This window comes from Pocillopora verrucosa, chromosome 12, assembly GCF_036669915.1.
Source record: "Pocillopora verrucosa isolate sample1 chromosome 12, ASM3666991v2, whole genome shotgun sequence".
Taxonomy (NCBI): domain Eukaryota; kingdom Metazoa; phylum Cnidaria; class Anthozoa; order Scleractinia; family Pocilloporidae; genus Pocillopora; species Pocillopora verrucosa.
This window is the reverse complement of record NC_089323.1, coordinates 12,254,422-12,276,823: the sequence shown is the minus strand read 5'-3', so window position 1 is coordinate 12,276,823 and position 22,402 is coordinate 12,254,422. Positions and strand designations below refer to the sequence as shown.

General features: G+C 36.2%; 3 protein-coding genes across 3 annotated transcripts; 2 read left to right on the top strand and 1 right to left on the bottom strand.

Moving 5' to 3' along the window:
- Positions 1-102: 102 nt before the first annotated feature.
- Positions 103-3,571, top strand: LOC131785102 (required for excision 1-B domain-containing protein). The gene is made up of 4 exons (XM_059101946.2): positions 103-245; positions 494-695; positions 2,018-2,106; positions 2,487-3,571. The coding sequence occupies exons 1-4, from the start codon at positions 169-171 to the stop codon at positions 2,569-2,571; spliced, it is 453 nt and encodes a 150-aa protein (XP_058957929.2). The 5' UTR covers positions 103-168; the 3' UTR covers positions 2,572-3,571.
- Positions 3,572-4,942: 1,371 nt separating this feature from the next.
- LOC131785093 (histone-arginine methyltransferase CARMER) lies at positions 4,943-21,050 on the top strand. Its single transcript, XM_059101936.2, has 17 exons — positions 4,943-5,217; positions 5,316-5,444; positions 7,599-7,705; positions 9,023-9,061; positions 10,079-10,144; positions 12,894-12,921; positions 13,070-13,152; positions 13,545-13,607; positions 13,776-13,890; positions 14,112-14,202; positions 14,930-15,011; positions 16,093-16,178; positions 16,682-16,771; positions 17,392-17,446; positions 18,096-18,178; positions 18,675-18,955; positions 19,440-21,050. Exons 1-17 carry the CDS (start codon positions 5,046-5,048, stop codon positions 19,667-19,669), a joined length of 1,800 nt encoding a protein of 599 aa, XP_058957919.1. The 5' UTR covers positions 4,943-5,045; the 3' UTR covers positions 19,670-21,050.
- On the bottom strand, positions 20,909-22,270 carry LOC131785099 (protein shisa-4-like). Its single transcript, XM_059101941.2, has one exon. The coding sequence runs from the start codon at positions 22,250-22,252 to the stop codon at positions 21,710-21,712; it is 543 nt and encodes a 180-aa protein (XP_058957924.2). The 5' UTR covers positions 22,253-22,270; the 3' UTR covers positions 20,909-21,709.
- Between the last annotated feature and the right edge of the window lie 132 nt (positions 22,271-22,402).

Sequence of the window (22,402 nt, the reverse complement as noted above, 5' to 3'; positions counted from 1 at the left end):
TTGTTCAACTAGTGACCGAGATCCAAATCGGGGGAGTCGGGGAGAGTACTGTCCTGATTCATACCCAGTCTTTTCGAGTGTATACGCTTAGAACGCCTGATGATTTTGATCATCATCGTCTTCATCGCTGAGCCAAATGTAACGCGGTAAATATTCCTTGCGTCAGCTATGAGTCATAAGGAACTGATCAAGCAGTTTTTTACTCTTCAAGAAGAAAGGGTAAAGACGTACAGAACATTTGACAGGTAAATCTTGCTTTCCATCATTTAGGGTAAAGCACCTTCCTTAATTGAAAGCACGTTGTGCCTTTCCGTGCATTTTTTTGCATTCTATCGGCTATTCCTTGTCAAACAAACGTTTTGTTTTATGAGAAGTGTTGGAGCTAAGAATGGTTATAGTTTTGTTGTTGTTGTTGTTGTTGTTGTTGTTGTCGTTGTTTGTCGGTTTGCTATTGTATTTTTTGTGACCAAATTTGTTGTTCATTCTCTTTCAGCGGTTTCAAAGAATATCTTGCGAGTGCTCTTGACTATGACTTCCCATCATATCGGCAACTGGTGCATGACATAACACAGAAATTCAATAAGATATCGAGTGATGTTATTACAATTGAAACAAAGTTAAGGGAGGCTGGATATACCAGTATTGCAGAACTAATCAGAAAAATTCAACTGAAAGAAAAAGAGAAACTGGAACTGGTAAGTGAGCAAATGAAGGTTAAAAAAAAAAAGATTTCCTCACCAGTTCTTTTACCAAAAATCTCCTTACAGTTGATTTGGTTTGTTCTAGTTTCTATTTTTTCCTCTAACTTTTTGGACATTAAGAGTGACTAAGCATCTAATTTCCCATTACAGTATCACTTTTGAATCACTCATTAACCCTTTAACCCCTTAGAGTGACTAACATCTAATTTCTCCCTACATTATCTCCACTGAATCACACATTGATGTCATGAGAATAAAGGAAATAATCACCAACTAAAGAAACTTTTGATTGTTGAACAAATTCTCTTTGTCAGCACATTGATAAATGTGCAGAGAACAGTATGGAGAATATGAATACTGATGTTAGCCTGTAAAGGCTTAAGCTCATGAGAATTATGAAAATGATTGAGCACCAGCTAAAGAAGCTCTTGATTGTTAAAGAAATTCTACTTGTTAGCACCTTTAAGGGAATGTACTGGTATAGAACAGTATAGAGAATATGCATACTGATTTTCAAGTGCGAGGGGTTAAGACTGCTATTAAAGCCATAGAGCAAAATTTCCCAGCTGTTACATGCACAATATGAAAACCTAGGTGGTAATCATGAGATCATTGATTTACATATGTTAGGGGTTCCTCAAGTATCATAAGTGTTTTTTTTCTAAACAGTTTTCTTGGGTATGATTCATATTATACTAATACACTAAATAAATACAATATACAATATAAATGGAAAATACAAGATACAAAAAGAATAGTTATTATTATCCCTTTGCTCTGACGAAGGGCTAATGCTTGAATTGTCAGCTTTTTTACGCTTATGGTGGCCAATTTACGGCACTGCCCCTGAGATAAAAAAAAAAGAAAGAAAAAAGAATTACAAAACATGGTAGACATTATTCATCATACAGAAAAAAAAAACAAAAACAAAAACAATAATTGAGTGGGAAATGGGTCGTATTGCTTCGATGGCAGCTCTGAAGAAAAAAAGAAAAAGGTCTTGGGAGATATTGGTGAACAGAACGTGTAAGAAATATTTTCTTCTTGGAAGCTTTGGTAGGAAGACATATTGTTCATTATTATGTGACAGGTTACAAGGCAACCTTACTACCAAATTATCAACCTTTGCTGGAAAATTTTCTCCTTGCCATGGACATTATGAATGATATGAATCATTTTCAATTATTGCACTTAAAAGTTAAAGTAGTAGCAAATAAGTAGTTTATGTGAGCATTTATCATTATTATAAAGCATCTATTTATTATTATTAGATAAAGTTTTAATTGTATGTAAAAAATAACTCTTTTATTTATTAGACAGCTCAGTTCCAAATAGCACAACAAAATTCTGCATCAGATCCTTCCAATGAAAGTAAAGCTGGTGAGACAACTGCAGTTAAGTTAAGGTAATGACACCTTGCTCTTTGGTATTAAAAAAAAATTCAGATTTTTTTCTCTGTCCCATGCTGGTGACAAGACAAAAACATCTATTTTTTTACCAAGCTCAAAACTTCCCATCTTTCTTGTCCTATTTCCAAAAAAATGTTGTTCATCGTGATTTTGTAAATAAATGAACATTTTATCGTTTATCTCACGATATAGAGTTAGTCTCCTCTATTATATTGATCACTATGTTTTGACTGCAGCGTATTTTTCTAGTTTACCCAGTTTTTATTTTGTAGCCTTCTTTAGACAGTTTCTCGAGTGTAGGAACTGATTGGGTCAGAACATCATAACGTAACTCCTTTGTTTTGAGTTTATTGAAGAATTATGTTTTTTTTTTCAGTCTACAGAAGCTTGTGGATCTCATTGTTGAACTCCTAGAAGAATTGAAATATGAAGCTGAAGACATTCTGCTAGAAGACACTTAACACCGTGCGAGCTATCCAACGATTTTTGTTCAGTCAGCTCAAAACAAAGGGATCCGCAGAACGAAGCATTTTGGCAACCACGCTCAATAAAAAGTGCATAATTGGGGAAAAATGTAAATTGACGCAATTTCAATCCATTTTTTCTCGAGTTGTGGGTTGTATAAATTATATCATGAAATATTGACTGTCAGGCAGCCGACGGTCGGTAATCTGTCGGTAAGTTTTCGTACCTAAAAGAGGTTCGCAGAGCATCGTTTGGCGATTCGATATGCTTCATTGCTCGAGAGATCGCAGCAGAAATGATGGCCAAGTGGATATCAGCTGGCATAGGGCATTTGTTTCAGCGGCCAACGTCTTTTGAGGAAAAAAACACTGGGATCCGTTCCTGATGGAACTGAATTTATTTTAAACTGATTTAGTCCCTTTTCGTTCGAACGAAAACACTTTGAGCTTAAGTCACGGTAATCTTTACACGGTGTACATAATTTATAGAGGTTATAAGTTTCAGTAGGGTCTACCTGGTACTGGTGCCACTAAAAACTGTTTTAAAAAAAGGCCTTTCATGTATTCTTTCAATGACGTAGTTTTTAATTTCTTGCGTGCACGTTTAGTAAATTAGTCGACAGTTTTGCAGTTCTTTCACATCCGCAGGGTTTGGTTTTGCTTTGTTCGGGTTGGAAATCGTGTAAAATTTAGCCCTACTTCCTTACGTTCTTCTCTTGTAATCCATGTTAAACCTATCTTTCCTTGGCTGTTTTCTGTTCTATTATTACCTTTTTGGGATCTTAAAATATTCCGGAATTTATGTTTTGTGGTTTTCTCCGAAATGAGGGTAGTTTTTCAATTCTTAAAACTTTCTTGGAATATTTAAGCAATAAACCGCATTTCCTATCGGTTTACTGGTGTAACAACCCACACGGGATGTTGCGCGGGAGAACAGACGGGTGCCAAATTGATTTTAAAATATTATTTCCGTTTTACAAACTTTAATTCTAATGGGTTTACCATTTAAACTGAAGGCTTTTGACTAATCAATTCTATACTGTGAGATAGCCTATATATTCCCACAATTTTCAAATACTTCAGCGAATGAAAAAAAAAACCTTCATTGAAGAAGAAAGGTTTTTCATCGCTAGCTTTCTATTTCTACCTTTGGAAACGGAACTCAAGGCACAAAATGATGTGATTTGGAGAGAAAATCTATTCATAAGCCATGATATCGATGTTAGCCCCAGCAGCACAAATGATTTACCCTCTCGAAACTTCTGATCCTTTTCATTTCTTTCAAATTTTTTCATCAGCGCAAACTCAACGGCTCGGCACGGTGAGGAAGGAGAGCACGAAAAAAGGGCATTCGTTGATTGACGTAAAATGATGAACCGGTTTCGCTCACAATTTTGGAGTCGCTATGTCTTGAGGCAATAAAATACACGTCATGTCGCATTTTTTTTCGAAGCAACATGGCACCGTTTGGTTGCGTGGGGAACGAGAATAAAAACAAATAAGCTTTTAAGTTGAGTGTTATTGGACCGGGGTAATTATCACAGCCAATTAAAGCCATGCAAATTTTATGAGAACCAATGAGAGCTCAAATTAAGTCATGGAAAGTGCGCGAGGCGCGGCGCATGGAAAGGCAAGTGAATAAGTCGTGTTTCAGGGCCTACTCTTGAAACTGATTTGTGAGGAAAATGTCACGAACTGTCTAGATCAATCATAGAGCGAAGACAATCCTTTGCAATCCTGGATTGCCTTAGCTTTGTGAGACTCCATGTCTGAGAAAAATTTGCAACGAAATTTATCAACTTTAGACGGCTGTCTAAGGATAAATTACTTCAACCGAAAAATGCCAAAAGAATTAGAATTATGTCTTGACTTCAGACCTAAGAAGGAGGAAAAATGTGATGTGTTTCTGTAGAATATTCAAGAACTGTGACCAGACAACTTGCGAAAAAAACGTGTCAGAGTGCGCGAGCCAGAAAGACCGCTGGTATATATTTTCAAAATAGATATCATTTTTTTTTTCCTCGGAAATTGCTCATTTGTTTATAAGTGATATTTTATATTGGCCATAGTGATTTTTTTGTATTGGTAGAAGTTTTAGACCACTTAGCCTCGATAAATATTTCAATATCCGCTTTAAAAAAAATCGTTTTTTTTTTTTTTTGGTTTTTTGTTTTTTTGTTTTAGAAAAATGGCCTCTTTATGTAAAAATCATTAAATGAGCTTAGGGGTTACAAACGTTTATTTGGGTATCATCACGGATTCCGTTGCTCTTTCCATAGTCACGTGGACACTTACGTAGACCACAGGAGCAAAAACAAAAGAGCCTGGACCCAACTGTAAATTCTGAGCCCACGCTCTTTCTTTCCCTAGGGAAACCGCAATTTTGCGATGAAGAAATATAATTTCAGTTACAAATGCACGTGTAATCTTGTTTTGTAACCCTGACGTGCTATCTAAGCAGACAAATTCCCATGGATTACCCGATGAGCGCTAAAATAGCGGTGAAGTCGCAGTCCTTTCGGAACTGTCGAATTCAAATTATCAAAGGAGACTATTCACTTTCGACGCAAGACGGGGGAGATTGTGTTGTCGATGTTTTCGGAGATCCTGGTAGCGGTTCACTTGATATTCGTGTCAGAAGTGGTAAGTTGAACGACACTTTTTGGTGTATTTTGAAACAACTAAACAACTAAACCTAGAGCTTTGTAGAACGTGCTTTTTCAAATTGTTTTTCTTTCCAGGCAATGAATACATGCCAAGTTTTAGAGTGACGAAAAACACAGACCACAGCCAAATGGGTCGGCTGAGGTACCTTATAGATCTTCCCGAGCAGAACTTTAGTGTTCTTCTGAGTTTTTCGCATAGAGAAGGTAAGCCTTTGTTTCTATAAAATTCACGTTACAGTCGAAATAGAGTAAAAGTGAAAGAATCTCAAGGTTTTTTGATGGGGAACAATGAATAGTTATAAACTCATGCTACTGTAGCGAGCTCATGCATAATACATACCGCTAGATTTATGGTATATATTTGACAACGATGCAAGTATTTTTAACATTTTGATTGTAGCTAAGTGCTTTGAAAGAATAGAGAAGCTTTAGGCTATGTAATTACCCATACCTCATTGATTTAATTACGAAAGGTTTTCATTCAGGTGGGATGGAAAAATTTCCTTTTTCCTGCTTACCAATAATTAATCCTCTCTCAAACTGCGCAAATAATGTACGAGAAGACTTTGGAATAACGTTTTCTTTTATCTATTTTTAAAATGCCGGAGGAAGGTGTGGGAAGATAAATAACATTATTGGTTTAAGTAAAACAAGGAGCTCTTTCAAGGTTCCATATTTGCTAATTGCAATGTGGAAACATATTGCTAAATTACAGAGTAGTTTAAAATTAGTCTGATGTTCATCAGCTGTGCGGTTTTAGAAAGATGGTGCCTTATTCATTAAAACGTGTCTAGTTAATCGATTTTTTCACAACTATATGACAAGTTAAATGCTGTGTCAAAAATAACTTGCTCTCTCATCTTAGTCTGTTTTCATACCAATTTTTTCATGTCACGGTTATCAAACCTTTATACTGTATTCATATCCAGAGAAAAAGTTGTGTAAAATAAACATTCAGTGGTGTAAGAAGGAAGAGAGTGGATATTTTAAGAGAAAATAGTGCGTGCTCTTGTGCAGCTGTATTGTGCAAGTTTCACTTTTGACAGGAGAGATAATCATGAAATGGTCCACAACCTTATCATTAGGACCCAGCTTGTGTTGTTTTAAAAAGTACTTCTTATACACTTTTATTTTGGTTTTGTTTAACTGAAATTTTAAAGATAATGGTATAATCTGTACTTTTACCAATTGTGCCATCCAGTGAAATCTTATCCAGGTTTCTTATCTACTTGTTTTCCTGTCATTGCACTGCACATATCAAACATAATGGATAATTTTTACTTTTAGTGGTATTTCCTGCTTCTTTGGATAATACAGGGTTATATGAAATTTCAGTAACCACTGTTTATTTAGGTAGCTAGTTTCATTAGGGTCAGCTGAAACCTATGAGACTGCCCCTCACCACAAAGTTTCTCATGATGAGAGTCCATTTACAACCTCAGTATGCATATTCTCCATATTGTTCTCCTTACATTTTGTACGACACTGACAAGGAGACTTTGTTTGACAATCAAGAGCTTCCTTAGTTAGTGATGAGTTTCTTTATTCTTGTGACCTCAAAGTTTGATTCAGAGGTGATATTGTGAGAAGAAATTAGATTCTAGTCACTCAAAAGGGTTAAGTGGTTAAGGCTTTTACAGAATAAATTTAAGCTTGTTTCCATTTATGCCCTCATTTTAATTTTTGAGACTATGCAAATGAAAATAACACAGTTAGCTGTTGCATTTGCATGATGCTTGTTGGAATCTATGGCTGTCTTCCTTGATCCTTTTTCCCAACCCTCTCTATCATAGCAATAGTTAACTTATTACATGTACATGTACTTCTCTTGAATAAATAAAATAAAACCCTTAGTAAATTGGTGATGAGAAGAGTTGGCATCAGAGTGTTTATGTTTAGAAAAACAAATTATCTGAACCAATTTTTTAGGGTTTTGTTGTGGCTAGAAGAGAGGGTGATGATCAGACCTTAGGAATAAAGGGATATGAAAAATAATTTTCATCATTCAGAAATGGTCAAATTCATGGCATTAACCCAAAAGGTTATGGCTAGATCTAAGTAGGACTGATTCAGGCAAGTTTATTAACCCTTAAAATCCTGAGATCTGAGTTTTGATTCTCCCTTCTACCTGCTACACAATTTCTTGTAAACAAGTTATGAGAATTTGGTGTTAGATCAAGATAACCTTAACCTGATAAGTTTGATTATTCTCATTACCTGTTTACTGAATATTGTATGGATATTATTTGGAGAAGTTACATGTTAATCACTTCTGGGAGTTGAAGGGTTAATTCTCTAAATCCTATTTGTTCATTACATTTTCTGTGTTTTTAATCTGTTTTTATCACTTTTTTCCAGATGTCAATGACTTTAAAGAACTGTTGAATGCTGCTTCTGGTAGAATGAAGAAGCGGTCACTGTTTGATGAGAGGACAGAAAAGGCATCAGCCAGTCAGTATTTTCAGGTGAGGAAGATGATCACAGCATAAATGTCTACTAGATCATATTATAACATAGCTGGTAAATTTTTGTAATCAAATTCAATTGCGCAAGCATGCGTCATATTCCTATTGTGCACGCTCATGATGTCAGCAAACAAATCCCTCCAGAAAAACAAATTTTCCATTGGGTTGAAAATGTTATAAAATAATTGTTTCATACATCAGCTGGGCGTTCATCGAGATATGAAGCACTTGGGAAGTTTGGAGAGCACTCAAGAAGTTAGAGTTGTTCTCGGCTACGCCTTGAGCAACTCTTACGCATCTTTTGTGCTCTCCAAACTTCCTGTGTGCTTCATATCTCGATGAATGCACTCTGAGGTATGAACCAATTGTTAAGCATAGATCATGTGATGATGACAGCTTGAATCTTTGCAACCTACATTTAGGCATCACTTCTCCTCTGCAGTTAGATGTAATTAGAATAAAGAACCTTATCTGCAACTGTATTGATTTTCTTTCCCATTTTTTCCAAGCTTGTGACAAAATAGAGGTCAACTTGGTTTTTTTTTTTCTGATAAGTGAACTCAAAGAAATAAAACAGCAAAAAAATATGCTATTACTCTAAGAAGAGATATAGCAAGAAAGTTACTTACAGTAACGCTTGCGTATACGTTAACTGAAAAACAGAATTAAACATGCCAAAAATCACATGCAATTGCAAATAAAAAAATTGTGTGCGTCAAAAAATCGCACATGCACGCAAAACCTTGAGACATCAGCCTCAGTAGTATCTATGAAGTAGTCCCTCTGTTTTCTATTGTTGGCGGTTTATTGTTTGAAAGAATAGGCTACAATGTAATGATGTACAGGCAACTTTTAAAAGCAGAATGGGATGAATACCAGGGCCTAGAGCCTAGAGGAACTCGGGAGGTTTTCTCTATTTTTCTATTTATTCATGTGGCACCATCTGATGAAAGAAATATGCAGTACTTGTGTTAATTGAAAAATGTTAAACTTTGTGATGGCCTCCCTCACCATAGAGTTTTCTGTAGCTTAGTGAAAGAGCATTAGGATCTGAAGTCCAAAGTCTGGGTGGGGGTTCCTCATGACTCATGAGTTACTCACATTTTTTCTTTGTGTTGTGCTTGTGGTAAAATAAAGATCTTTGTTAAACATTATTTTCATCATACAGTAGCAAAATCCACAGCAGCATGCTTAAAAAAATATTATCTGATTTGAATCACATCTGTTATCAATATTTTATTTTTCTCATTTATATACATTGTAAGTGGCTGTTTTTAATTTCATCCATTTTTTTAACTTTAATTTTTTTTTTCACAGTTTTATGGATATTTATCACAGCAACAAAACATGATGCAGGTAAATGGAAGCTGGCGTTTTTCAAATTTGTGTGACAAAGGCAGAAATAACGGCAAATCTTGACCATTAATTTTAAAGATCACGAGGACACAAAACCATTCTAAGATAAATATTGTCAAGTAAATAATGGCACTGTTTTTTGTCTCTCAGCCAAAACATTGATGTAAACAAACAAGTAAATATTCAAATGCTAAATTGAATTAAATAAAAAATGTTAAAGATATTTTTATTAAAAAAATGCAAAAAGTATTAAGTGTAATTTGCACAGTTGAATATAGGCAAATTCTTTCAGTGCAAAATAGCAGGCGGAAAAGTAATCAGCAATACAGGTTGATATTAAAATATTGATCCATGTAATAGTAATATGCAGTAGAAGTATATTAGCCTTTAATTATTTGAGGGGTCTTTTACCCTTGAACTTCCAGAAGTGATTGATATGTATTAAGCTTCCCTACAATGTCCATACATCATCCCGCAAACAGGTAATGAGAATGCTCAAACTTATCCAGTAAAAGTTGTTACTTGATTTAAATTCTTGTGGCTAATTTACAAAGAAATGTGTGACAGCTAGAGGGAAGAATTTAAAACAAGATCTTGGGAGTTAAAGGGTTTTACTCGCTCTTGTAGGGAGTGAGAGTATTTATTGTGATGATATGGATTTCAAATTTGTTTGAAGCTTATTGCAAAACCTTGATTGTTTTCAAGGTATTGGATGCTGTCTTGTTGTGTATCTGATATGAGATGTCAGTCATGTACTGTGTTCCAAAATTGAGTTCTAATTTCAGATAAGTTTGCTATTGATTCTAGAGCTCCCCTTGCTGTTTCTGTAATCCAGTCTTTTATACCCTGAACTGCATTGAGGATGCGTTCACTCTTTTCTCAGTGCAATGGAGCTTTGCAAGTATTTACAAACTAGTAAATTTTCAGATGATTTGGGCATGTCTGTGTGTGTAAGGTTGTAAATGGGTTAACATATTAGTTCTTAATATTTTAAACCTCTCTCTCTCAATCAAACAGGATTATGTGAGAACCTCCACATATCAAAGAGCAATGTTGCAGAATCACACTGACTTTCAGGATAAGGTAATTGGGTGGTATTTTTGAAGTCTAGCCATGAAGTCTATTTACTTACTGGGAAACAGTTGTTTGGTAAATCAAAGGAAGTCTGAATGTACCCCAGCCAAAGGGCCGATTTAGTTGGAGCTTACATGTATCTCAGTTTCCATAACATGAAGTGACTTGGTGTATTACCACTTCCCTCTGGATGGGATGCTGGTTCATGCAAGGTTACCCTTCCCCAGCATGTCATCAGGCTTACTTAAGAATTCAGTGGTACAGTCAAATCTTGATTATCCAGACTTGTTGGGACTCGACAAAATAATCCAAATAATCAAGGGTCCAGATAATCGAGAATATGAATGTAAGCCAATCAGACCTCACTTGATTGTCCTTCATCAGTTACGATGCATGTAAGAGCTGCTTTTGCCTTTTCAAAGTGAAACAAACTTACCTTTACTTCACTTTTCAGCATTGTAGTTTTAAAAAGATTATGGCTACGGATCTCAGTCATGACATATATGTTATTTGCCGGCTGGGAGGTCCGTATGGTGAAAAACTGTGACCGAGGTCTTGAAAATGCTGCCCTCGGCCTACGGCCTCAGGCCGAGGTCACAGTTTTTCACCATACGGACCGACCCTTAGCCGGTAAATAACATATTTATTGTTTTTAAACTTGACGAAATTCTTTCCGAAAGAACCCGAATGATTTATGGCCGTAAATACGGCAAGATCTTCCATAAACTGAACAATTTTTGAGTGGGTAGATGGTAGTTAAAATAGAGGTGATGCAAATTTAAGAGAGATGCCTCAGCGAAACATTTTCATTTCCGTAACGATAAAGGTGATTTAAAAGGCTTCCAAACAAACTTTGAAACATTATTTTTACAAGTATCTGTCACAATCTGACACCTGTCAATAAGAGAGCGCGCAAGGAAAAGAAAAGCGAAGGAACATTTGAAAACCAATAGAACTAGTTTGGCAAGGACTGTCACGACAATGTTTTCTTCAAAATCAGTTAATGATCTAACAGAAAGTATTATTCACTCTCATCGACGATTCATTCATGTTTGAAGATTTACCTCTGTTCATTAAGTAAACGGCGAGGAAATTAATTGTGAGTAAATTCAATCTTTTTATTTTGAAGTTGTGAGAGTTTGCTCGTTTGTTTGCTGTAATGGCGTGTTTAACTCTGATCTTTCCTTCACAAAAACTAAATTCGAACGGCACACTTCAACGAGACACAAGGGAATGTAATGCGGCCTTTTCTCAAAAAATTCCTTCAATTTCTGTTGTGCAATTTAAGGTACAAATGTCCAAATTGAACGGAATTGGAAAGACTCACCAGGAACGTATATTTGTTGTAGACATTAAATTAAAACTTCGCTCGCTCTTTCACTATGAACAAATTGCTCGAGAAAATTCAGATATTAAATGAATGAGAGTTCCATCGTTCAGTTTAACTGTAACCAAATACCTCACGTTCCAACTTTCTGGGTACTTTTTGTGAACGATTAATTTTAATTGCAGAAGGTTTTTAGGCCGCTTGTCAACCAACGTAATGACACTATTGTTTATACAAATTCATTCTGAAACCAATATTTTTCTGTCAACCAAAGTGATTTGATAGAGAGAAAAGAGAGGATTCATAAGTTATTTATCGGCTTGAGGTAGTGACCGACGTGTTTGCTTAAAAATACTGCCCAGCCGGAAAACGAGGTATATTTATGAAAAATGACAACGAAAGTTGGGATGTACTCGGCAACTCACGAAAGCGTTACCGTGGCCCGTGGGCAGAGATAGGAAAATACTGACCGGGTAAAGAACCAATCAGATTGCAAGATTCGTTACCGTGCCCTCTAAAAAAACAATAATAATAAATATTTTTAATGAAATTGGGACCAGAGGAAAAGTCCAGTTAATCAAGAAATTGGGATAATCAAGGTCTGGATAATCGAGGTTCAACTGTATCCATTCATACTCTGGGGTGAAAATAGGCACTGTCAGAGTAAAGTGTTTTTCCCATGAACACAACACATTGACTTGGCCAGGTCTTGCACCAAACCTCTGGTCTTGGGGTCCAGTGCACTTAAAATTAGGCTACAGTGCCTCCAGTGGTTGATTGGTTTTTAATATGTAAGTTAGGTACTAGTTGATCTAATACCCCGTTCACACCAAAGCTTAAACATGTTTAAAATTTGTTTTGATAAACAGATTTAATAAGACAGGCCGTTCACACTGCGGCCGCATTTAACAAAACACATCTAAAACCATGCTTAATAAAACTACCTCACAATTTAGTTTAACAATCATGTTTAATAATACACATTCAAAATGGCAGCAGAAACCAAAATGCGCGGAAGAGTTGGGAGCACAAAGAAACCCTCCTGTTACTTTGCACAATTTTCTGCGATTTTTTGGCTTTCTTCTGTCCGTATTTTCCAATATAAAAGCACAATAGTTTGCCCATCTGCCATTTTGTTTACATTTTACATGTTGTGGCTGTATGATGTTGTAACATTTTACATCAATTACAATTACACGAATGTGAGGCTGAGCACAAACATGAGGCTGCATTGTTGTCAGCTCTTTTTGTTTAGTGTGAATTGGTTGATCAGTTAACCATGTTTAATTAAACATGGTTTCATTAAACTTTGTTTAATTAGACATGTTTTGATGGTGTGAACGGGTTATAAGACTCTTTCTTTCCTTAAATTTTTCCTATTTCTGTCAAATTCTTTTTCATAATCTCTCCTGCCTCTCTTTTTGTTTGCAGGTGGTGATCGATGTTGGGGCTGGATCAGGTATAATACACCAGTCTGTGATGCATGAGTATTAACATTATTGTGGTGGATGGAACTTTTAGTCTCAAGAAAAGCAAGTCCTGTCTGTTTTTTAAGACTGGTTCCTGAAGCCACCTCAGCTTAGTCCACTTTCTTTCTTTATCCACAGGAATCCTTTCATTCTTTGCTGTGCAGGCAGGAGCCAAAAAAGTTTATGCCATAGAAGCCAGCTCGATGGCCTCACATGCAGAGGTGTGTACAGTGTCTGGCTATCAGACGTGTTGCTGTTATAAGTTTATTTGCTTGCACAGTGGGAGTCCTATTGATTGTTTGTTAGTTTTTTGTTATACTAAGGAATATTTAGTTTGTTAGAAATTAATTTTACTGGTTAACTAGTCTCAGTTAGTAACTTTAATCACTATGGACAACATACAGTTTAGGTGCCTTTTGTACTGCTAAAAATCAATGTTGCCAGTGCAAGTGGTCATTGTTTTTTGAAGCTGTAACCTTGGTTGAGGTTGTTGTCGTTAGAGTTGAGAGAAATGTTGATTGCTAGTTGAATTAGTTACATGTAGTTACTTCCCCTCAAGATATGTGAACTCTTTCATGAAAGTAAACTATTTTTTTACAAATCTTGTTCATAGGCTTTGGTCAAACACAATAATCTTTCAGACAAAGTGATTGTGATTCCTGGAAAAGTTGAAGAGGTAAGTTCCAGTTAAGCTCAAGATAAAAATTTCCCCTAGCAAAGTAAGATAAAATCAATGCACTCCTGGATTGCTGCCAAAAATGAATCAGACTTTGGAGGAAACAAGCAAAGAATTAACAATTTCCTGGTTTTTCTTCCTTTTTTTTTTTTTTTTTTCTTTTTGCAGGTAGAGATTCCAGAGATGGTAGATGTTATCATATCAGAACCAATGGGTTATATGCTTTACAATGAAAGAATGTTGGAGAGTTATCTTCATGCTAAGAAATGGCTTAAACCTGATGGTAAGCATTCTGACTCTCTGGCAACTCTTTTTCCTCTTGTAGTCAGGCTGCATGATCCAGCCTAGGGATAAGTGGATGAAAGATACATGTGAACAGACCTGCTGGTATCTGGTCATTGGCTGCAGGATTTTAAGAAAAGAAAAATAAAATGAAACAAACAGACAAATAAAAAAAAAAGAAAAAGATTGTTTCATCTCTTGATTTTTTTTTTTTTTGTGAAGGTAAAATGTTTCCAACAACCGGTGATCTGCATGTGGCTCCATTTTATGATGATGCACTTTATATGGAACACTTCTCCAAAGCAAACTTTTGGTGAGCATTTTTTGTTTACTGATGTTACAAAACTATTTTGGTTACAACTTAGCAATATCTCCTTTGTTAAAGATTTCGTTTGTGGCATGATGATTATGTAGAATGGTTGTACTGTCCTGAAGACATCCCTTCTGTTGGTTTTTTTTTTCTTCGCCAATTTGTGTCAGTTGAACAACTTTAATTTGAACAGCAAGAATAAATTGGAAATTTTGTGCCCAATAGTTTTTTTTTTTTTTTTTTTTTTTTTAATGGAAGCTATTCTAATCCTCCCTAGTAGTGTTTCTTGTTAGTTTTTCTGACCACTTCTTAAACCCTTTGACTCCTTAGAGTGACCAGCATCAAATTTCTCCTTACAATATCACCCCTGAATCAAACATTTATTTCATGAGAATAAAGGAAATGATCTCCAACTAACAAAGCTCTAGATTGTTAAACAAATTCTCCTTGTCAGCACCATAAAGGATGTATAGAGAACAGTATGGAGAATATGCATACTGATGTTATAGTGTAAAGGGTAAAACTTGTACATGTATAGTGAACATTTGGAGAGGGGTAACAACTGCCTAAAGCTTTACAGCCCATTGAGCTTCTGATGTTGTTTTACAGCTTTTCTGGGATGCTAAGTGATATTATCTTTGATTATTGTATTATATTCATTATTGGTAGCTTATTTAGCCTCTTGTAATAATTATTATTAACTGAGCATTGTTGTTCATGTATGTACCAGGTATCAGAATTCATTCTATGGAGTTGATTTGTCTAATTTGAGAGAATCTGCAATCGAAGAATACTTCAGGCAACCAATTGTGGTAAGCTTTCCTGCTTTTGATTGTTTTTTGTTTACTTTAGTTGAAGATCCTTGAAAGAGTCTTTCAATTAAAAGATGTCAAATTCTAGATATGTTAACTCATGACTAAATTTGAAACTTCCATTTCCAAATGATCTGGACTGGCGTTATTTTGATGTGGTTGAGCATGGAAATTGGAGGTACTTATTTGTGATGTTGTTCTACCAGTCAAAGAACAATATAAAGCCAAAGTTACTTTTATCATATCATGAGAATGGATTAAGACTGAAGATGATCTTAAGTGTACCACAAGGAAGCCAGAAAGAGACTTTTTTAATCAGAACTGTCTCAGATTAAAGTAATTTGTGTCTGAATAAACTTTAAAAAAAGTGGCTTGGCAATATCCTTATCTCAAACTGAATGGAAACATTTATCAGTTCTGCAAATCATATGTAGCTCAAAGGTGTTATACTGGACAGAGTTGATTATAATACCATGAAGTAGCTCCTTCAATGCATGGCTCAGGATCGCTTGTGAGGAGACAGTTTTCTCAGAGCCCACAGTACCATGCAAGACTGAATCAGGGCACCTTAACGATCATCTGCCTTGTGTCACTTAGGTCTGATGCTGAATAGGTTGTCACAATTTCAGCCTTTTTTGTAACATGTCAGGTATTTCTCTCAAGTTCTGAATTGGAAATGGCTCTGCAGGATTGTAGCTTTGAAATGAGGCTGCTGGCTGATATTTCAAGTGAGATGCTCAAAGATTGAGTACAATATTGAACAAAAATCAACCTGAAAATCAAATATTTTTTATCAGGCAAATTTTGGAGGTATCCATTGCTTAGCATTGACCCTGAGTTCTGTCAAACATGTTACTACATCATTTTAGGAGAATGGTAGCTTGATTTTAATCATACTAGATTATTTAAGCTTGCAAGTATTGGATTTAAGTGTTGATCTGAGTCACTGGATTCTGCAATTGAGAATAGCCCTTAAGAAATTTAAAGTGCATTTTTTTCACCCAGAATATCTCTTAAATGTGCATTTTGTTTATTTATTTGTAATGATTAACCTTGAATAAGATTCTTTCCTTTGTAACAGGATACGTTCGATGTACGCATTCTGATGGCCAAACCTGTGACACACACTGTAAATTTTCTTAGTGCCGCTGAAGAAGATTTGCACAGGTAGTCAAAGATAACAAGATCACAATCTAAAAATTGTAGTAGCTAAAATTAACATCTTAGTTTGTAAGTGTTATTCTCAGTTGATAAGATTTGACATGCAGTTGTGGGAAATTCTTTGAAAGTTGCTTGTATCGGATCAATATCAGTATCTGGGCAACTGCCCACTTACCCCTCCCCAAACCCAACAACAGTCAATTGATGACAAGTTAGGGTTAATTTTGGGTTAGGGGAGGGGCAGGTGGGCAATTGTCCAGATACTGATATTGATCCCTTGTATCAAGCTAAGATGTTGCATGTCCTGTAACAATTCATACAGCACAACATAGGTATAACATCTCTGTTACAGGCAAATTTCCAATTCAAAGACCAACATCTCTGTATGATTTATATTGGTTGAATTTGGCTTATGCACTTCATAGAGGTGCTTGGGTATTGCCACAGACTTGCAAGGTATAATTATAATTATTTTAGTTCTGAGAAGTATGATATTTTTCATTTTGCAGAATAGAAATTCCACTACATTTTACATTGCACACTTCAGGAACAGTTCATGGCCTCGCTTTCTGGTTTGATGTTTCATTTCAAGGAAGCAAGTGAGTGCAGTACCTAAAGCTGTGTCCATAATGTATACAGACATACTGTATTTGAGGATATGAAAGAGGTCTTCCGATATACTTGCACTTAGATCCCCTGACATGCACAGGGCTGGTGTACATGACTTGTTCATGTCAATGAAGGGTTTTTAGTCATTCTTCCCCTCCAGACATGTTTAATTTATGGATCGTCAGGAACTGAAAATTAGAAAATGGTCACCAGAAATAACATTTCAGCTGACAGTGATGGGTGATCATTTCTCTAAAGGGCTTAGCTGACATATCATGACGTAACACCCCTACTCAAGGGAGGAAGAGGCAAAGGATGAATGCAAATGGTCATTTTGACTTTAGATCAAGACAATTCAAGAATAAAAATCTTACAGCTTGATATAAAACTTAACAACAGAACAAAGATTGACAATGTACATGTAGCAAGTTGGCTGAAAATTTAAATTGGAATTTTCAGAAGGGTTGTAGTACATAGCAGTGTGAGATTCAAACAAATGAATTTTTTGTCTTGAGCTCAATGCAGACCACTATTGATTTTAATTCCTTTTGTTAAGATTGCAGTATACACATAACACAGTAATTATTTTTGTTGATTACTTACATCACAGTGTTCCAGTATGGCTCTCTACAGCGCCACAAGAGCCACTCACTCATTGGTACCAGGTATATATATATATGAAGTTAATTACCCTCCATAAATCCTCAGCTATCCACAAGTACACTGCACCAATTATGAGAGAGAAACAATCACAAATTAATGAAGGCTAACTCTTGTTCTTGCCTTGGGGACAAACTGTCATTGAAGACACCCAACACTCAAAATGCAAAGAAATGTTTAAAAACAAAACTGTAGCTTTCACAGAATTTCAGGCACTTCATGTGATTCCCAAGATCCATTTTTATTGTTTTAAGTGTTTTGACTTATATTTTAGAACTACAAAATTAAAAGAGAAATCAGAAATTTAGAAAGATCATTGACATATTTAGTGCTTGTTAAACGTTACAACCCAGAAACTGGGTCCCGTATATAATCTCTCAGTATTGCAAATTCTAAAACACCTGACTGTGACTTTTAAAAAATTTTAAAAACTTGATAACTCAAGCCTGAACCTAAACCTAATGCTAACCCTAAGATAATTTAACCAAGAACTTATCGGGTTGAAAGAGGGGAGACTAGACACTTTTGAGTCTTAACATATATAGAAGGATTTTTTTTTATTAGATCTAGGCTTTGCTTAATTGTGGTTTGATTTTATGGTAGAATATTTTTATTTTTCTTGTTGGTAATTCTCTTGACTTTTGAACTTTGCAGGTTCGATGTCTTCTCCGCACCCCAATATTTGCAAAAGTTGGACAGGCATTATCTGGGGTAGTTCTTCTCATCTCCAACAGGAGGTAATTGCAAACAAAAGCCTGTAAAGAGTTGCAGGATTTTCCACAAGAACTCATTCCACAGTGACAGTCAGTTCCAACTTTGTAATTGGATGCTCAGTAAACTGAGCATCAGAGAACTCGTGTCTTGATAAGCTAGTATCTCAGACTGAATAAGAAGAATTAAATAACTTTAACTTTATCAGAGATGGAATTTAAACTCAAAACTAGTTGCATGTGTTAAGGATGATGCAATTATATTTCGCTCATTCAATGGTTAGCACCAGAAATCCTGGAATCTACTACTCATTTTAAATTTGCCTCTTGTCAAAGCATTTTTTTTTTACTTCCTAATTATTATTATAATTATTATTATTATTATTATTATTATTATTATTATTTACTAGTACATTGAACCATTTAGTCTCTTTTTATGACTACTGCCTCCTGTGGAGGCAAAGTCATGATGTTGTTTTTTTTAAGGACCACCACCATGCTGATATTCGCTCTTATTTCATAGACAGAGCTATGATGTAGAAATTGAGCTTTCACTGGATGGGACAAAGGTCAGGTCCACAAACACACTAGACCTGAAAAACCCTTACTTCCGCTACACTGGCACCCAGACTCCTATTCCTGCAGGGTGCAACACTGTCTCCCCAACAGAGCTGTACTGGAACATGGTCAGCTCTGCAGGAACTGGTGCAAATGTTGGTGCTGAGAATGGCTTGGACGCTGGTTGTGGGGCAGGCATTATGGGTAATGGACTTGTGGTCAATGCAGTGGGAGCTTATAGTGGAGGTAATGAAAGTGAAATGTTGTTACAATCAGTGGACTCCAGTTGTGTCTAACCCATAAACAGGTTAAGAGTAGGAGCTGACTTAAAAAATTGTCAAAAAACATACCTGAGTGAAGTATCTTAACTTAGTACATAACAATTAGCCAGACAGCTTGGCAGAAAGGATGGTATAACTATTTATGTACCTACCCACAGCTTTCTCTTCCCCCCCCCCCCTCCTGCCCCTAACTACTAAAAAAAAAAAGAAGGACAATAACAGAGAGGAACTTGACCAAGCTAGAACTTGGCTGGATGGTGTGGCTGGCCATCATAGGTAATTCTTACAGTGTTCTTGAAAGTTTGCTGGTAGCCAATAATAGTTGTATTGCATATGTGAAAGCAAGGATTCACACACTGCACCCTGACCCAGCTTCTTGCTAAACTTGAGTTAACTATCTTTGGGTAAATCAAACTTATGACTGTTTTTTTTTATTTTTCATTTGGCAGGAGGCATTTTAGGTGCCACACCCTATGCCTTGGGGGGAATTCCAAGTGGTCTGCCAATAGTCAGTGCTGTTCCTAATGCATCCACTATTGAAGGAAGCTCCAGTCATTATGTTGGCAGCAGATATGTAGTGGGCAACCAAGCCGCTATAATACCTGGTTACACTGGGACAAGTTGTGGTGAATATGTCACCAGTAGGGGATCTCAACATGCAATGGTGTACTCCAGATAAACTGGGGCTTTTTCCTGTATCAACTAGTCCACCATGAATGTAAATAAATTGAAATGTGCTGGTTTTTTTTTAAAGGGAGGCAAATCACTTTGCCATCCAGCAGACATTGTGTGCTTGTATGTGGTGATCGTATGGAAGGAAGTCATTCTCCTCTGGCCTATGAACATGTGGCGAACCAATTAAGTATTGGGTAACTTTAAGATGGCATAGTTGTAAATGGATACATGGAAATGGAAGATGGTACAGCTGCACTTGCCTGCCTGGTGCTTAGTTTAAGATTTAATAATCAGATCTTGCTTCACAGACTTCTTGGATTGTCTTTACATATCATTATCATACAAGTGTATTGAATGGCTGTGCACGGACTGTTTTAGTCATTAAGGATACTAAGTGAAGTCTCCTTCTGGACTGTTTTTTCATTCAGCTAAATGCTTTAAAATATATTATCAATGAAAATAGCTAAGACAACCTAATTATTAACTTCACTTCAGTGGTATCATGGTTCTCCTTTAAATCAAAAGATCAAATGAGGATGATTCACTGGTGGCAGGAGTGGCCTAAGGTACATGAAGCCTCTTCAATTCTAAATGATGACTCAAGAAGAGGGGACATATTTTTTCATGGCTTGTCAAGATTTTGAGTATTGTACATTAGTGAGAGCTTGGTTTTTAATGAGTGATAATATGGGTAAACAAATGCTATGCTGTTTGTGGTGGTTAGTTTAGCAATGTTAAGAGAAATATTGGATAAGAGTGCACTGCAGGTGTGATACATTGTACACAAAGTACAACCTGATTGGTAAACATTGTTTGACACAACAACACATCCTTACAGCATGTTAAAAACTGGTCTTAAGATAGACCATGAGCGGTTCTTACTTGTTGGCAAAAATCTGTCGTCTGAGTCAGAGAAAACAGTGAAAAATAAAATTGATATTAGTACACTAGTCAGAACTCAGGAGGATTTCCACTTTGTGTACATACATTAATTTTTTGTTTTCACTTTTTTTTTAACCTGCGTGACTGAATTTGCCAAAAAGGAAGAACGGCTCGTAGACTCGATTCAAGAGAATTCTAATGAAATCTTTTTGCATGTTTTTTTTGTTTTGTTTTGTTTTTTTCTAATTAGGAAATATTAGTGTGTTGTATGTAACTACTTAACAGACTTGCGTTACATCTCTGACAGCAATCTACAAGCTGCCTTGTTGAATTATTTGTTATAGATAAGTTATTGATGAAGCCTGTTATGAATAATGATTATATTCTAAGAAAAGTTAGGCCATACATTGTATCTTTGCACCAGGGTCTACCTTATGTTGAGTGTTGTGAGTATACCGCATCAATTTTTAAGACCTGTACAAAATAAATATAATTCAGTTTCATTTTAGCTTTAATGAATGGCTGAAGGAAAATCAGTTGGTTACTAATCCTTTCACCCTCACATCAGTATCCATATTTTATGTACTGTTGTATCTTATGCTCTTTTAAATTAATTCTTGGTTTTCCACCGCATGAAAAGTTTAGAAAATATTCAATAAAAATGGAATTACGGCTTTCAATTTCATAAAGACTGCAATGCAGTCAAGGCCTAAAAAAAAGCCAAAGAAACGAGGACAGTCCTGTGTCCACGAGTTGTGCTGCAGTGGCGAGCAGTGATTACCAGCCGTGATCCAACGTCATTTCACGGTTGTGGAAAATGCGTCATTAATTCAACACGCCAATATAAATTTGCATAATACACAAATAGGAAGCTTAGATAACAGGGCTGAACCATATTCACCATAAATTATTTGCGGTATGCCACAAGTTTTGAAAAATCTGACAAAAGTCTAAAAACTCTACTACTTATTATCGAAGTGCTTAACTTAGTACTAATAAACAACAGGCGTGTTGCTCTTCAGTGAAACCGAGGTTTTTAGAGGAATTAAGTTTCTTGTTTCGTTCGTAAAAAAAGCAGGCGTACTTGGTTGTCTCGTACAATCGGTTAGTGTTTCACCGGCTGAGCAACGCCGACAGCGGGAGGCATCGCACCGGCTTGAGCTTATCCTTGAGGAGGGGGATGCTGAGTTGAAGGCGGAGGGTAGCTTGGGTAAGGCGGAGGAGGCTGATTGTGTCCCGAAGGAGGCTGTAGGTAACCTGGAAGTGGCTGGTTGTAGTTGACCGGCGGAGGAGCTTGTATTTGCTGCGTCATTATCATATGGGTATGATTTGATACGTACGGTTGATAAAGCTGTGGGGTGACGACCACAGTGCCGGCTGTACGATAGCGGTAGTATGGGCAACAAGCACAGCAGCAGCAGGATGCAATGGAAATGATTATGGCGAAGAAAATTATTGTACCAATGATACCGCCTGCAATGGATCCAGCATGCGAAACACATGAATAGGTGCATTCGTGATTACAACATTCTTCGCCTGTACCACATTGATAGTTGTACGTGCAGTAGTAACAATTGTCTCTACAGACGTTATCTGAACAACAGGTTTCACTCAACACACAATCGCTCGAGTCACTACAGTACTTAGCACTTCCCAAACTAAAGAGACAGACGAAAATGACGCAAGAGAATTCTTTCGACGCCATGACGAATGCAAAACTTTACAGACAGCAAATACCTCAACCAGTTAATAATATGCATGTACATATTTAAATTTCAGCATGCTCATTGGGTTAGAACATGTCAATTAAACCTGCTCAGTGTAGAAAGCTAAGATTGAGCGCAAAAAGTTGAAA

Bases quoted from the DNA above. Each gene is read 5' to 3' on its own strand.
- LOC131785102 (XM_059101946.2), top strand. From the start codon at position 169: ATGAGTCATAAGGAACTGATCAAGCAGTTTTTTACTCTTCAAGAAGAA. The intron at 696-2,017 runs GTAAGTGAGCAA...TTTATTTATTAG, and splicing joins AAAAAGAGAAACTGGAACTG to ACAGCTCAGTTCCAAATAGC. The intron at 2,107-2,486 runs GTAATGACACCT...TTTTTTTTTCAG, and splicing joins ACAACTGCAGTTAAGTTAAG to TCTACAGAAGCTTGTGGATC.
- LOC131785093 (XM_059101936.2), top strand. From the start codon at position 5,046: ATGGATTACCCGATGAGCGCTAAAATAGCGGTGAAGTCGCAGTCCTTT. The intron at 13,608-13,775 runs GTAAGTTCCAGT...TTCTTTTTGCAG, and splicing joins TTCCTGGAAAAGTTGAAGAG to GTAGAGATTCCAGAGATGGT. The intron at 15,012-16,092 runs GTAAGCTTTCCT...CCTTTGTAACAG, and splicing joins ACTTCAGGCAACCAATTGTG to GATACGTTCGATGTACGCAT.
- LOC131785099 (XM_059101941.2), bottom strand. From the start codon at position 22,252: ATGGCGTCGAAAGAATTCTCTTGCGTCATTTTCGTCTGTCTCTTTAGT.